A 12,166-nucleotide genomic window follows, 5' to 3' on the forward strand; every position below is an offset into this window, starting at 1 on the left:
CAGTCACACTTCATTCGCTGTGACACTAAGGGCGGGCCACTGTGCCTTCATAGCACATTTGCCTGCCAACTGTCCTACAAAAAAAGTAAAACTTCGCTTTGGCACAGGTGCCAACAAGGAGAAAGCAAGGCAACCACCTGGGTGGGTACCAGTGCTTACATGTGTTCGTCCTTCCCACTAGCCAAGAAATGCCTCCATAAATAACCAAAGTTTGACTGTGTATCTGTTTGATTGACTGTTTTTGAGAGAGGGTGTGATCTAGGCTAGCCTTGAACCCTCTATGTGATTTAAACTATCTACGCCCTTTAGGATTTACTTATTTCCCTACATGTATATGATGTTTTACATGCGTGTGCGTGCATGCATACGTGTGTGTGCGTGCGTGCGTACGTGTGTGTGTGTGTGTGTGTGTGTGTGTGTGTGTGTGTGTGTGTGTGCCTGGTGCCCACAGATGTCAGAGAGGACATTGGATCACCTGGAACTAGGGTTACAGAAGGTTGTGAACCACCATGTGGGGTGCTCCACAAGAGCAACAAGTGCTCATGACTCTCTCCAGCCCTAAACGTTTTATGCAGTGCTGGGGACAGAGCTCTGGGGCACCCTTCCCCAAGTCTCATCTTAAAAGCCTGCCCTATAAGCTTTTGGGAAGAGGCTAGTGCTCTGATCATGTCAATAAGCCATTTTAATACTTTTCTGTAAGGCATAACAAAAAGGACTTAAGTGACATAAGCAATAGTTGATCGTTTCCCAGCAGAGAACTTTTTCCTGTGATTTTTAAGTACAGAAAGCTTCTTGGAGATCACTCTGAGAAGAATGCAGCTGCCTGGCCCTTGACTGGACCGGGCTAACTGCACAGCTGGCCACACACACAGCCACATCAGTGGCAGCCACAGAGCAGGGAGGCGGACCAACCTGGTGCATCTCCAGCAGGTTCACACTCACCCTGGTGGAGTCCATCACAGGATAACTTCGCCCTGTCAGATAGGAAGGCCGTATATACACTGTCTGATCTTCTCGAATGCACAAGTAAGCATCATCATCACCCTGGAAAGCAAGTGCATTATTTTAAGGAGCCCCTAAGCAAACAACATTTAATACTTTTAAAACATAATTGATTCAGCAGTAAATGATCTATGAAGTCTAGAGAGCCAGTTGTGTATGTGTGAGCTAAAAAAATAATGTTTTAGCTGCTTGTGGCGGTGCACACCTTTAACCCCAGTACTCAGGAGACACAGGGAAATAGATCTCTGTGAGCTTGAGGCCTGTTGGCACAACTACATCATAAGACCTGGTCTCAAAAATAAATAAACAGCTGAGAGTGGGGGCGCAGCCTTAATCCCAGCCCCGGGGAGGCAGATCTCTGAGATCTAAGCCAGCCTACCTTACATATCAAGTTCCAGGCCAGTCAGGGCTACACAGTGAAACCCTGTATGAAAAGTTAATTAAGAATCAATGGGGCGCCGGGCAGTGGTGGCGCCTGCCTTTAATCCCAGCACTCGGGAGGCAGAAGCAGGCAGATCTCTTTGAGTTCGAGATCAGCCTGGTCTACAGAGTGAGTGATAGGACAGCTCTTCTTTTCAGAAAACTATCAACTGGTAACTTAGAAGTCACCACTCTGTAAAGACAGATGTGACAACTGACTGAGGAGTCATCCCACGCTGAAGTCATATGGTCATGGGTTACTGAAGAGCAGAAAGTTCTCAGAGTTAAACACCGCCCTATGTATTGTTTACTAAGTATAAAGACCTGCATTTTGTGCCTACAGCCAGCAGACACCAGACAGTACGATGTACACCTTTACTTGATGTGCTGATTCATCATTAGTGAATCATTATTAGTACTTTGCCAATAATCCTACACTTCACTTTGGTGTATTTTGAGAGAGTACACAGTCACTCACATGGACGCACACACATACTCACAGCACCCAAGGGTAAGTCAATGGACAGCATGTGAAAATCATTTGTCTCTATCCATTTTGTGGGTCCCAGGGATTGAATTCAGGTCATCAAACTTGGTAACAAGCACCTTTACCCATTAAACCATATCACCAGCCCATTGTACCAAAACCCTTATATTTTTGGTTTTGAGCCTAGCCTTTAATGGCTGAATCATCTCTCCAGCCCGGTGCCAAAAATCTTAATATGAATCTACCATGTCAATAGCAGAATACTCAACCCAGGTGGTGGTGATGCATGCCTTTAATTCCAACACTCAGAAAACAGAAGCAGGTAGATCTCTGTGAGTTTGAGGCCAGCCTGGTCTACAAAGCAATTCCAGGACAGCTAGGTAGGGCTGTTACACAGAGAAACCCTGTCTTGAAGGAAAAAAATAGCTGAACACTCTACAAAGCTACTGGCCTAAAAGAAGAAGAAAAAAAATCCAGATTAAAAAAAGTAGAATAACTGCTAAAGTAAAGATCAAGACACATAAAGGCACTGAAAGATAATTGCTACATTGCTGGAGAAGAATTTTCTTTAAAAAAAATAGCTACAAGGGAACATTATTGGGATGACTGGGGAAAATGGAATATAAACTATGTAGTGCACAAAATGGTTGTATCATTATCAAATTTTCTCAATGTGATAAAATTGTGGTAATTACAAGAGAACATTCTTGTTCTTAGGAGAGATGTGCCAAAATCTTTGGGATGAAGTGCTGTCATGTCTACTTACTCTGGAAGAGTTTAAGAGGAAAAACTGTAATAACGCATGCCACACAAGTCAACTGAGACAGAGTAATGGACCTGGACACAGAGGAACACAGGTAAAATGGCAGATCTAGGTGAATGACTAATGGCATTCGTTGGACTGTTCTTTTGACTTTTCTGCATTAACGTTTATAAAAAGCACAGTGAGTCTGGGAATGAAATTCAGTGTAATACGCACTGAAGCCATGAGTTCGATCCCCAACGCTGCAAAAGAGAAACAACCTAGATGGATATACGTGAGACAGGAGGAAGGACCTAGAAATTATGAATGGAAGGAATCCAAGTGACCATCAAAACCAAAATTTCTCCAAAAAACCAGGGAAGATGGTAACAGCCAAAAAAAAAAAGAGGTCCTATGATGTACCTCAAACTGTACCTGACAAAAAGCTATTAAACAATAATGGCAAGTGACTTAAGACAGTTGTTGGCCACCAAGAATAAGAAAAACAAAGAGAGAAAATGATCATGAATTTAAGTTACAGTGTTGGTTTATGTTATCCAAAAACAGTCATTGGCATGAGACCAGACAACAATGAAATCTACAATCCAGGGCCCAAGTTGAGGTCAGAACTGGGAATGACCTAGAGTTTGGTCAATGAAAGATTATGTTTGCAGCAAGTATAATACAGCAAGATACATATTCTGTCTCCATCCCCAGCTTCTAGTATAGAACTCCTAAAACCTCTGGATTTTCCAGTGGGTTTTTTTTGGGGGGGGGAAGGGGTGCTAATGGGTTGACTGACTGGCAGACCCTGATACCCCAATGACTAAAGGATTAAGACCCTAACTAACCTCACCGCTAATATACTGAATAATAGAAAGTACTGAAGGTTAAGTTGGTCATTAATGATCGAAGATTCAATCAACAATGCCTATGTGATGAAGTATCTACAAAAGGACAGGGTTTGGAGAACTTCCAGATAGCTAAACTTGAAGTTCTTGAAAGGGGGCTGGAAAGATGGCTCAGCAGTTAAGAGCACTGGCTGCTCTTCCGAGGGACCTGGGTTTAAAAGATGGTGTGCCCTGAGAGGCCATGGAGGGTCCTGTCTCTTTTCCATGTGCACCTCCCTTTTGGTATCCTCTGAAATTTCACTTATAATAAACAGAAAAGATCGTTCCCCTCGATTTGTTGAATAGCCCAAGCCCAGGAGGTGGTGGTAGGAATCCTGGTTTGTCATCCCTACAGTCAAAAGCACAGTTCAAACTGTTGAGAACTGAGTCCTCAACCCGGGGATCTGACACTATCTCCATGTGGAATGTCTGCTGCAAAATCAATTGTTTGCTTGGTGTATGATAAGATATCCCCACACTGCTGAGGATCACAGAAGCAACCTGTGTTATGAGAAACGGACTCTGTTTTCTACTTAAGACAGAAACGGGGACTGAAGCTAGTAATGTGTTTTCTAGTTAGATTTAATATCATATAGTAAAAATCATAGAGAAGACCAAAATACAAAAATAAGCAAGCCGCTATTAGCAAAAATTTGGAAAATTACACTTTTCACCAATTTCAGGGATGAAAGCAATTGCTCTTAATTTATAAGCCAATTTTTTTAGGTAGAATTTAGGTTGTTAGCCAATCAGCATTTAAAATATCTAACATCTTCAGTATCTCAACTTATATTATGTAGTCAAAAATAACAGGACCCTGAATGTGGTGTCACAGGCCTTTAATCCCAGTACTCAAGAGGCAAAAACAGGCAGATCTATGGGAGTATGAAACTAGTCTGGTCTGTAGAGCTCCAGGCTAGCCAACGCTACATAGTGAGACCCTGTCTCAAAAAAAAATCATAAAAATGCACTAAATTTTAAAAAATAACAATCTTAAATAGAAATAACCACTTCTAACGCATATTCTGAAGATGATCCATTTCCACCAATTTAGGCAACCAGGTGTACAACTGATTTTAATCATTAAGCAGGATCTCTCTGTAAACCAGCTGCACCTGCATAATTAAATCTTTTTATAAACACTTTTGATGAGCACTATAAGAGAAATAGGTAAGATTTCTAAGTGAGATAAAAATATCTCTAATTAGAGATAAATGCTTTTGTGCCATCTTGCCTACAGTTTACAAGAACTAGCCTACCTGGGGGACGAGGTCCGCTATCACACTCAACAAAATCTTTCCCTCTTTCCAATTCACTGTGGACAGTAGGAGAAAATGTGCTATTTCATTGTAGCATGAATTTGAGCTATACAGTTACAGAAACAAGTTGTTTTTTATTTTTCAATGACAAATAAATATGATGTAATATGTCATATAGAATAACACATAAGTGACATATGTAAATGAATGCAGTGCTCCAGAGATCCATCTTAAGGAAGTTATGTGTTTATCCAACAAGGCCTTTTAATCCTATCTGGACTCCCCATCAGAATTTGTTTCATAGCCAATTCCATCCCATTCACATAACAAGCGTCACCACCGCCTTTCCTTATTGCTTTAGAGTCACATTTGACTCTTAACTCAACCTCATTATTCATCTCAGGCACCAAATTTGATTCATCTTGCTAGGACTGAGAACACCCAGAAGAATAAGCTGCAGGTCTGATGGTAATTACAGAGAGAAAGCAGGGGAAATATTTTGCACAATTACAGCATTATGTTCCATAAAAATGTATAAAGTTTCCCATAAAAGTAACTCTGGAGAGAAAAGGTGGAAATTTCCTTCCTTTTGAAAGTGTATGATGTAATGTGTTTTTCTGCACTATTGTTCTACGCGTTTTGAGATGTGGCTTCACAGCCCCATGCTGCTGGCCTCAAATCTGCCATGACCTCGAACTCCTGATTCTCCTGCCTTTATCTCCTGAATGCTGGGATTAAGGGCCTGTGTCAACAACCTGGGTGGAGTGCATTTTGGAGTAAATCTTGGTTCTTCTTTAACAGCCATGTCAGAGTTGTTTTTGCTTGATTTTGCTTTGTTTTGTTTTGTTTTTTGGACTGTAGTTGGCCTGCACATACGCTGCGTGCATCAGTGAGGAACTTGCTGATGACTGTAAGACAGCGGCTCCAACAGCAGGGGCACCAGCTTTAGTTCTGGTACCTGAGTGAACAATAGCCTGAAGGGCATTACAAACATGACACTCCACGAAGATGTTTCTTTTGCCTGTGATTCTTGCTTTTTCACAATGAGACAGGGATATGAAACGGCAAATGGTCTTCCCAGCTGACCTGCTCTTAGAAATTACTGCCTAACTGTTGAAATCATGAAACAGCCACTGAGATTCAGATCTGTTCTTAAGTGTTTTCCTTCCCCATTCTACCCTTAGATCTGGAAGACACAGCTGATCTACTGTCAATGTTAATCTCCTGCTATCATCCCAAACGTAATCAATAGATACAAACCATCCACCGGTCATGAGAAAATGCAAATGACAGGTAGCCTTCGCTGGGACCACTCATCTCAATCATCACCGTCGGGTCATCCTTGGTGAAGGACAAGAAGACACAGGCAGGCTCACTCTCTGGGTCACAGTTCAAAGGACTCCTAACACAGAACTTCTTGTTCCCACACTCGGAAGCACTGAACTAGAAAGGTGACAAGGAGGGGAAAGTGTTAATTATGAAACAAGCAGTTCACTGCCAAGGACTAGACAGCCATTGCCTTCAAGCATGGACTGCAACAACAACAACCAAAAAAAAAAAAAAAAAAAACCTTCAAAAAAGGGAGCACACATTACAAACTAGAAATGAGCAGCACGTTCCTCAGCTGTGGATTTTTAAAAGTAGCTAGTTTTAACTACAATTTGGAAAACTCTACTAGTCTGCCTGTAGTAGTAAAAGAGCGTTTATGTTCACTTAATATATTAGACACTTCACACCATCCAAGACCAGGAGGAGCAAGGCTCCCTGTAAATTTCTAGAAATTTCTTAGGAATAAGTCTACACTGGCAAACTTGCCTAACAGGTACCCTAGAATTTTCAAGAGACGGTATTTTAAAAAGCAGTCGATGCAAATATGGGCAAGTCTTTACTGTATGGATCTTGGGAACAGCTTTTAAAATTCACATTCAAAATTTGCAGTTAAGCGATACAGGAGAAGATGTCGTGCTTGTAGATACCACCATTCCAAATAACTGTAGGAACAAGGCTATTGTGTCAGGAGGCACAGCCAATGTTCTACACTAACTGAACCCAGAGCCTCCCAGTATGGCACTTAAGGGCTCCACCCCCACTGCCACATTAAGCTTAATAGGGACATAAATGTTCCACAGTAGGGTGAAGACAGGAACCACTAGAACCTTGGTGTCTGAGCTCTACTTTGGTCTATTCTACCTGTCAAAGAACCTAATCTCTAAGATTCTCCTTACTTTTAGCAATATGAACGAGACTGTGAGGCATCTTCTAACCCTGAAAATGCCAGGACTCTGAATGAATCTCCATATAATTAAAGATTATCACCTTGGCACAGAGGCATGGTAAAATTTCAAAGAATAGGCCCCTTTTATTGACTACATAAAAGGCAATATTTTGTATTAGGAAGCTGATGCGCAAACATTTCATTCATTTAAAGCAGCTTTTAAATAAGTATTAAGAATGAAGTGGGAGCTAATAGTGATAATAACCTCTTCAATAACTGTACATCAAACAGAAGTGCAGCATTCATTATAATGTGATCAAATACAGCATCCATGGAGGTGCTTAAAACTGTGGAAGAGAAGGAAGCCAAGTAAGACATAGATAAAATGGTTTATTTAGTCATTTTTAGTTTTATTTGTGTATATGCATCTGTGTGAATGCATGCTAGGCTAGGGGTCCAAGGAAGCCAGAAGAGGGTGTCAGACTCTCTGCAGTTGGAGTTACAGGCAGCTGTGATCTGCCTGATGGGGATTCGGAACTAAACTTGGGTCATGTACAAATGAAACAAGTGCTGAGCCACCTCTCCAGTCCCCTATTTAGTGAAAGAAGATATATATATATAGATAAAAAGGAAAGAGAAAAGGACCTAGAACAGTGTTTTCAACCTGTGAGTCACGACCCCAAAGCCCATGGGGAAATGCAGATTACTTACATGCCGATTCATAGCAGTAGCAAAATTACAGTTATGAGGTAGTAACCAAAGCAATTTTATGGTTGGGGGTCACCACAAAATAAGGAACTGTCTTAAAGGATCACAGCATTAGGAAGGTTGAGAACCCCTGACCTAGCATTTACCTCGCATCTGTATGGCACAAGGCACAGATGAAAGCAGGTATTCATTATTTTGATGGCAATTCTAGGCCACACAGAGCTGCACATGACTGTTTCTCACCCTTAAGTGAAGCTGACACAGGAATAATTTGCTCCAAAGGCCCACCGAAGGCAGGCAAGTCAACATTTAGGCACAAGCATGGTCTTTGAACTACAGCAACACCCTGATACCTTTTCATTCCATGTCTGCACTTCTGCAATAAGTAGTCTAATTCATCAAAATTCCCTCCAGTGAAAACCTTCCTCCTGTTTCTAAACATTACCCTATACAACTTTTTTTCTATCATAATCTTTTGAATCAGTCTAAATGGAACTGCAGCTGACACAATTTTTGAGTGACTATTTTCTGCGACTTAGCACACTGAACTTTCTGGTACTGTTCAGGAATGGGGAGACATAGAGAGCAGAACCTCAAGGAGCTCTGGTGAGCTTCGAACTTCCTACATTATTTGTTTCTTTGTTTGCTAAGGGGAAGGGAATTGGAATAGTTTTACTGTATAGTTCAGACTGATCTAGAACTCACCCTGTAACCCAACCTGACCTCAGATTTACAATGATCCTCCTGATTGTGCCTCCTGACTGCTAGGAGTCTGGGCAGGTGCTGCCATATCCCAACAGTCTAATCTTAGTAAGATAAAGTCTATAACATACTACCACTTCAAGACTCTCCTCCAAATCTTGTCTAAATATAAATGAAATTTCCCCCTATGTTTAATATTCAGCAGGAAGGAGAAATGGGGGGAAAAAAGGAAGAAAAGGACAGGGAAGGGGTGGTTTTCTTGGCTTCATTTTCAAGTGAACACACACTCCTTGTTAGCAAAACTACCTGTGAGTGTTGCAACTATACTTTGAATGGAGACTCTTTTATGTCTGTTACTCAAACCTATAAATTATAATGTTGCAAAGAAGACTTCCTATAGAGATTTCTATAGAGACTCCAAAAACTCCCTCCCACAGCACAGAACAGCTTACACCAACCACGGGACCAGCTGCCAGGAAAGCCACTCTCAATTGCGTTTGCTGAAGGTACAGAAGCGTTACTCACTGGCTTGGTTAACTGAGAGGCAGAAGGTGAGGTTGTCAAAGGTGGTGCTGTAGCTTTAGGCGTCGTGAAGGGAGGAGCATTTGGTTGTGAAATTACGTGACTAGGAATCTTCACCCAGTAGATTTTATACTTCTCAACAACTGTGGCTCTGAAATAGAGTACCAAAGAGATTAGACAAAACCCCCAGCCCATCATAAGCAAATCACAACTTTAAGTGAAAAACGTGTAAGGAGAGGCGAATGAAGATCACACACGTGCAGGGCAAATTTCTCACGACTGTCCTCAGCCCATTACTAGATGAGGTTCATTGCTCTCTCCCTGTCCCTCTTTTCTTATGTGTTGTATGTTCTTCTGTTAACAGCAGCCACTAATGCTGGGTTGCACAACTCAACCATAGGTTTCTGTTCCCTGCCAATAGCACACTCCTAGTTGTTTCACGGTGCACTAGTCACACTCTTCCAAAAGGCATGTGTAAGAGGCAGCCACCATTCGAAGCTCTGTAGAGACTGCCTACACCTAGGTGCTCACTGAGGTCCACTTAGCAACTAGCACACAGGGGCAACTAATACATACTCTGGTGTGCTGGGGGCCTTGGACAAAGTTAAGCAGAAAAGAGAAACTGGTCCAGAGAAGAGTCTCTCCTATAAGGTAAACATATGTCTGGGACACCACTCAGGAATCATTACATGGTTTTACAACATTCCATTCTGCCTTGTGCAGATGAACAGGAAAAGGATGACATCGTAATTCTGGTTTCACAACTCCAAGAGGAATGCAACAAGTTATTTCCTGATAAGCTATCTATAAGTTGTAGTGCTGCCAAAGAAGTCACCCTACTTTCAGTCCTGTCTTATTTATGCTCTCATCCTAAAACAGGCAGTATTGCTCTGCACACCACATACTCAAGTACTAATTGATGGCTCTTATGATTCCTAAAGCAGTGTGATACTTTACTCACTCAACAATGTCTAGTAAATGGCTCTTAAGTGCCAAGTCCTACCAGACCTGGTGGTGCATGCCTGTAATCGGAGCACGTGGGAGGATAAAGAAAGCAGGAGGAGCTTAAAAAAAAAAAAAAACTACAGTACAAGGTGCTAGAAGTTTGTTGTTGAAGAAAAGGAAAGGGTTGGGGGGGGAGTCAGGTCCATTTGGGAGTCAGAAGCAAGAGGATTGCTACAAGTTCAAGGCCAAGACCAGCCTCATCTACGTAGGAAGTTCCTAGCCATCCAATGCTGCATATCAAGATGCTGTCTCAAATAACAACAAAGGAAAGAAGCAAGACCACTCTTCTGTCAGTAAATTGTAACTGCTAAAGCTCTTCTACACAGGTGAATAGCCAATGGCAAAGCAGTACCCGTCATCATGGTTTCAATCTCAATGGCAGTGGTCACAGAGATGTGTGCTCTCGTACTCACAGAAACTGTATGTGGTTTGGGGCACTGCTTGGAGCATTCCAGTAGACTTTAACTTCTGTCTTCTTGGATGAAGACGTATGACTCACAGCTAAACCCTGAAATAAAATGGAAAAGAACAACCATCCCATTCCTGAAGAGCTAAGCATGGTCAGAGTGCAATCATTTGCAAAATAAATGATCGCTATACGATCGGAGCATTTGGGTGAAGACTTTTCTACATAGAGCAAGGCCAGGTCCTAGGTAAATTCATATCCATTGGTTGACTATATAATATCAGTCATGTTTATCAGTTCTGTGATCAATGAAGTCATCAGTCAGCTCAGAGTAGTTCTGAGGTTTAATGGAGAAAGGGACAGGAATATGTAGGAACTGAAATCAAGAAGAGCAGAAATGTAAATTGCAGCTGAAGGGTCAGAACCTCATATGCACCTGCAGAAGTTTCCTTTGAGAAGCAGGGTATGAAGGAGATGCTAAGAAGACACACACAGGCTGGGCAGTGGTGGTGCATGCCTTTAATCCCAGCACTCGGGAGGCAGAGGCAGGCAGATCGACAGCCTCCAAAACAATACAGAGAAACCCTGTCTCGTTAAAAAAAAAAAAGAAGACACACAGTGCAGGAAGCAGCCTGTCTTCCGTTGTCACTGCTGCTGACAGCAGTGACTCCTAATGAGAACCTGCTTGTCCCTATTTGATTCCTCTGAAGCCTCGCCCTGTTGTATTTGTATTAAAGATTTGTATACATTTGTATAGTAATGTGTAACTTTGGTACTATTAGAGGAAAAACTTGGATTCAGGCCTTCTTGCTGCTTTTATATCATTGTTTTATTTTGTTTTTTAAATAAATTCTAGTCATCAGAAACTTAAATACTGAAGGAAGTCATGGATATTGGGTGTGCTAATGTTATTTGAAGATTGTTCTTGTTGTTATTTTACACTTTAACTTATATTCCTTCCATTAGTAGACATGAATAAAATACAGAAGATTCCTCAAAAACTAGTAATTTCATACCTCCAAACATGTATCCTATTTTAGCAATGTCTACTTTTGAACAGTCCTGTTCTCACTTTCTCTCACCTGGCAAACTCCTACACATCCTTCAAAGCCTCACTTAGAAGTCACCTGCCCTGATCTGTGACTTCCTCTGCTATAATTCCCAACCGACTCTGTCTGCACTCCAACCTAAGTTTTCATAGTACTCTACATATGTGTCTGTCCTAAGTGCATGTACCATGACCTTGTGTCAGCTCCCTTGTATCCATGGGTTCTCTACTCTGCATAAGAGTTTGAGTTTTTCAAGAAAAGGGAGCAAGTTTTCTTTGTTGCCATTTCTCTGTCACTCAGCAACATTCCTGCTATAGTGTTTATTGGATGAATAAATAATGAAGGAATGAATGAATGTCAAACCTTACACCCCTGTCCCATTCTAAAACTGTCTCTTCAATACTGAAATCATTTAGAAATCAGTACACCAGGGGACAGTAAGATGGCGCCGCAGCTAAAGGCACTTGGTGTCCACTGACACAAGTCTGACACTTGAGTTTGATTAGCAGAGCACATGTAAAGATGGAAGAGGAGAACTGAGTCCTATAAGTTGTCTTCTGACTTTCATACATGTATGATGGCATACCCCCTGCTGTTCCTCCTCCTACACACACACACACACACACACATTGTTTTTAAATGTTTGTTTGTTTGTTCGTTTGTTTGTTTGAAACAGGGTTTCCCTGTGTAGCCCTGACTGTCCTGGAACTTGCTCTGTAGACCAGGCTGGCCTCAAACTCATAGATCAGCCTGCCCCTG

At 41.7% G+C, this 12,166-nt stretch overlaps 1 protein-coding gene across 3 annotated transcripts in view; it reads right to left on the bottom strand.

The window, feature by feature from the left end:
* The window catches only part of Frrs1 (ferric chelate reductase 1), a 66,503-nt gene that overhangs the window by 11,814 nt on the left and 42,523 nt on the right, over window positions 1-12,166 (bottom strand). For all 3 annotated transcript variants that reach the window (XM_040751976.1, XM_013118419.3, XM_021231219.2), the window contains 4 exons: window positions 10,366-10,460; window positions 8,951-9,098; window positions 6,061-6,243; window positions 943-1,044 (listed from right to left, as the gene is read on the bottom strand). In XM_040751976.1, coding sequence (XP_040607910.1) covers window positions 943-1,044; window positions 6,061-6,243; window positions 8,951-9,098; window positions 10,366-10,460 — 528 coding nt within the window. The remainder of the gene's footprint in view (window positions 1-942; window positions 1,045-6,060; window positions 6,244-8,950; window positions 9,099-10,365; window positions 10,461-12,166) is intronic.

This window comes from Mesocricetus auratus, unplaced genomic scaffold, assembly GCF_017639785.1.
Source record: "Mesocricetus auratus isolate SY011 unplaced genomic scaffold, BCM_Maur_2.0 Super-Scaffold_100009, whole genome shotgun sequence".
NCBI classification, from domain to species: Eukaryota; Metazoa; Chordata; class Mammalia; order Rodentia; family Cricetidae; genus Mesocricetus; species Mesocricetus auratus.